Below are 4,126 nucleotides of genomic sequence, written 5' to 3' on the forward strand. Positions count from 1 at the left end.
AGGAAGCACATAGAGCAGAAGATTGTAGAGCTGGAATTGTTTAACGTAGCCCATGAAAAAACTCAGGTCTTCCCCCTTACTTAATTTTATAGTAACACAATAGAGAGGTTGGGCTCGTTTGTTATTATCAAGGAGCCTAGAACGCTGAAACTGAACCTTGTAAAATCGAGTAACCTCTGGTATACGGCCACATGCAGAGGAAAGAGGAAGGCTTTAACTGTAGCTCTGGGCAAGAAAGACTTGACATTAGTAAGAGGAGGCAGAAAGGAGTACTCAAGAGCCACAGTTTTAGCGAAGCGTGACTGGGAGGAACAGCACTGGCAGGAGCTTAAATCTGCCTCCCAGATGAAAGACCCAACCTTATTTTGGGAGTTAATTAATAAAGCCAATAGAAGGGGAGCTGATCCTAACCCAAACCACATTACAGAGCAACAATGGTACACCCATTTTCTCAACCTGTACTGTGGCGTACGAGAATCTCAGTCCCCACAAAGCGCTCCTGTAAGATCTGGATCAGAGAACTCTGTACCAGCAGAACCCTTTTCAATCAAAGAGGTACATGTGGTCATTAAGGGTTGAGGTACTGGGTTTTTCAGAACCGGTACTGATCCGGTAACCCAGCGGTGTCAGGGGCAACACCCAAAGACCTCGAGTACTTTCCTGATTCAGACCACAGAAACACGAGTCTTCTAGGTGAAGTCAAGGATCAAATGTATTGGCTGCAACAAAGTAACAAGCGTCCTAGAAGTACAACAGCATGTAGGTTCTCAGGAGACTGCTCAAATGTACAAAGCCTGGCTTCTTCTTTTATACAGATTTTTAAGCTTCAGGCAAGCATTCTTAGATTTACTGTGCAAACATTCTAGGATTTACAGTGAGCTATTCACATATTTTCATTACAAAAGAAAAAGCAGAGTCATGATGACAAGTATACATTTAGTGTGTCCAGTTCGTGATCAATTACCCGGCAAGGCCCAACATTTCCATCAGATATCGGTGTACCCTCAATAAAACCGGGCTCCTCCTCATCAAAAAAGCAAAAGGAGAGAAAAGAGCAGGGACAGGTGTGAGCAAGATTTAGGCAGGGTGTGTGCGATGGAAACAGTTTATGGCCTGTTGTGCTTTGATGCTATCTTGTTCGGCCACTGGGAGAGAAACTGACCAAACAGGTTTGGCTTGGGGCAATGGTTCCAGCTTGCCCAGGTCACAGAGAAGTCAATTAAGGTGTATGTGTCCTTTGATATCGAATTCAGCTGTGGTTACAAGCCTATGTGAAGGGCAACTCACAAAATGGCTGCCAAGCGTAAAATGGAACCCAAGGGTTCAAAAACGAAAATGGCGATTTCATGGTGAAATCGTTACTCGATTATGACTAGAATGCTTGTGCATAGTGTACTAGCCATTATCGGTCTTTTGACACCAAAATCGTCATGCTACGACAAAGTTTGTTGCACGAGTCCAGAATTTTCAGAACTACAAACCCTGCTTTTGCCCTAACATAGGCAATTTAACCTAATCTCATGCTAGTCTGAGTCCAGGTCTATATTCCTAAAGTCATTGAGATGTTGCTGCAACATCATTCTGGTACTTAGTTTGTCTTTTGACACAGGCTTCCTTACACATGATGTAGCACAGAGGCTACATATTGCAGGAGCGCACTGTACGCACAGACAGAACAGGAAAAGAATGGCTAAGACCATCCCAATGACCATTAGAATTTTCCATCCCCAGCCGGATATCAGTTCCCAGAACCATCCCATAAAAGACCAATCCCCTTTATCCATAAAAATAGATTCGGAAGTTTTATGCAGTTTGGAGATGGCCTGGTACACTGTTGGAGCGTTATCTGGAATGAATACACAGCAACTCGATTGGATCAGTTTACATACCCCACCTCGGTCTGCAAGTATGACATCTAATGCGACCCTGTTCTGAAGGGTCATAAGACGGTCCGATTGGAGATCAGCAGTCAAGTTACTAAGGGCACCAGCAGTTTCAATTACGGTGGATTCAACCACCCTTGCTAATTGCCTTATGTTTCTGCTGTTAACCATGGGCCCCCAAAACGGCAGAAAACCTTTTGCGAAATCCCCAAACTCCTGTTCCGCGGTGTCGTCTTTACTCACAACACCCCTAACTGTCCTTGTCCGATGGTAATCTGCCGCGGCCGTGTAGGTGGGAGGCAACAGGAACGAAACAAAACACGTGCCCGAAAAGTCAGGGGGCAACCATGTATAGGCTCTATCATGGCAGATGAAATAAGTACCCTTAGCTGCTAAAAACGAAGGGGAAGTCTGAGATGCAAAAACATACGTTTCAGTACAGACACTCTTCCCTAACTGAGCTCTGGGATTCTTGCCAGCACCTTGCAGACACAGATGACCCTGATGGGGTACAATCCAAATCGGGGAAGATCTCTTAGCTTGCTGTTTCTCAGTCACAGTAGCTCCATATCCGGTCACGTTCCATCCTATGTATACTAGTGTCTCATCTCTAGGGATAGTCTCATAGGAAATATCTTCCTTAATCATGTCGACTATACCCTTAACTAGAGCACTATTCTTAGGATTGTCTGTTATAGAACGTAGGGGGTAGACTTCACGTGGATAAATGAACATTGTCCTGTATGCCCACACAGAGCCATTGTGACTGAATGGCAGGACACGGTAAGGGGTGCCTTTATCCGTTGTGTGAGGCATAAGACCACACACCCAGCAGTTAGTCGTGTTCATTACTAGTTGGTGTTGGTGCAAGAGCTGGATGAAGGAGTTATTAATAAACTCTAACCTCCTAACTGACTCATGTTCAGGAAGGGGTTGAAAAGAATGTGCAGAAATAGTAGGAGGAGGTATGGGCGATGTAGTTGGTGCAAAGGTTACTTGTAAAGAAAACAGTATATATCCTATTAAAAACATCATTGCACTCAATAACAGGAAAATGCATAATAATAAAAAACGTTTTTTTGTCATCAATCCACATATTCTTGTTTTAAAGTTCGTAGGTCTGGCAGGTCTCTCCATCTTGGGAAACTCCATCCTCTAAGTTGCTGCCCGCGGTGGGAGGTTGATTCTGCTAAGGAGTGCTTCTGTCAACAGAACTGTTGACCTAACCGTCTCCAGCTGCACTCCAAAGACTGTGGCAACCGCGTCCCTAGCAGCAGAACCCGGATGGCAGTTCGAAAAACAAAAATAAGCAAGTTTCTCAGGTGGGAGAGCTGCGCTTTCAAAAATAGTACGTAGGGGAAAAAAAATGTATTAGTCCAATTTTATTAGTTCGTATTTCTCGGCCTCAGATTATACCGTTGTTTTCCCGGTATTGTATGGTCTTGAAACAAGGCTTCAGGTTCTGTAGTGTCCAATCGAGCTGATGATGGTACAGCTGGTTGCAGAATATTGTCACTCTCTTGCTCTGTAATTGTTCCTTTCACACGAGCATCACTGAAAGGGCTGAATCGTGGCACAACACCCTCCTGGACCCACCGGTCATAAGGCAGAGGCAGAGGGATCTGTTTGCAGTGGGTGCCGTGAACCCAGTGTTTTTTACCCTCCACTCGGACGGCGGATCTCGTCGAGAGAAGGACCAAATGAGGACCGGTCCACCGGGGCTGGTCGTTCTTTGTCCGCTGGAAGTTTTTCACGAGGACATATGTTCCAGGATCAATAGGGTGTCCTGGAGCTTCAGAGGCTTGAGGTAGTGAGTCGTGGACCTGTTGGTGTAAAACACGCAATTTAGCCGTCAATTCATACAAATAGTCAAGCAAAACAGGATGCTCTATTTCACTAAACTTTGTGTGTCTGGGCACCCCCCATATGTTGGCCGGACGGCCGAAGACAATTTCATAGGGACTAAGTTTTACTCTAGAATGCACTGTCATTCTGGTGGATATTAGTGCTAAGGGCAGAGCATCAGGTCATTTAAGACCAGTGCTTGCTTGGATCTTGGCTAGTTTTAACTTTAGGGTGCCATTATAGCATTCTACTAATTCAGCTGATTGGGGATGATTTGCAGTGTGGAACTTTTGTCGGATGCCTAGCCCTTCACACACTTCCTTCATCACTCGTCCCACAAATTCACTCCCATTATCACTCCAGGCATTCCGAATCTAGGGAAAAACTCTTTCACAAGG

General features: G+C 45.0%; 1 protein-coding gene across 1 annotated transcript; it reads right to left on the minus strand.

Moving 5' to 3' along the window:
* Positions 1-1,523: 1,523 nt before the first annotated feature.
* Positions 1,524-2,531, minus strand: LOC147737268 (syncytin-A-like). The gene has a single exon (XM_086934578.1). The coding sequence runs from the start codon at positions 2,529-2,531 to the stop codon at positions 1,524-1,526; it is 1,008 nt and encodes a 335-aa protein (XP_086790704.1).
* Between the last annotated feature and the right edge of the window lie 1,595 nt (positions 2,532-4,126).

Source organism: Lissotriton vulgaris, chromosome 1_1, assembly GCF_964263255.1.
Source record: "Lissotriton vulgaris chromosome 1_1, aLisVul1.2, whole genome shotgun sequence".
NCBI lineage: Eukaryota > Metazoa > Chordata > Amphibia > Caudata > Salamandridae > Lissotriton > Lissotriton vulgaris.

Excerpts from the sequence above, each read along its gene's own strand:
- LOC147737268 (XM_086934578.1), bottom strand. The coding sequence starts at position 2,531 with ATGATTAAGGAAGATATTTCCTATGAGACTATCCCTAGAGATGAGACA.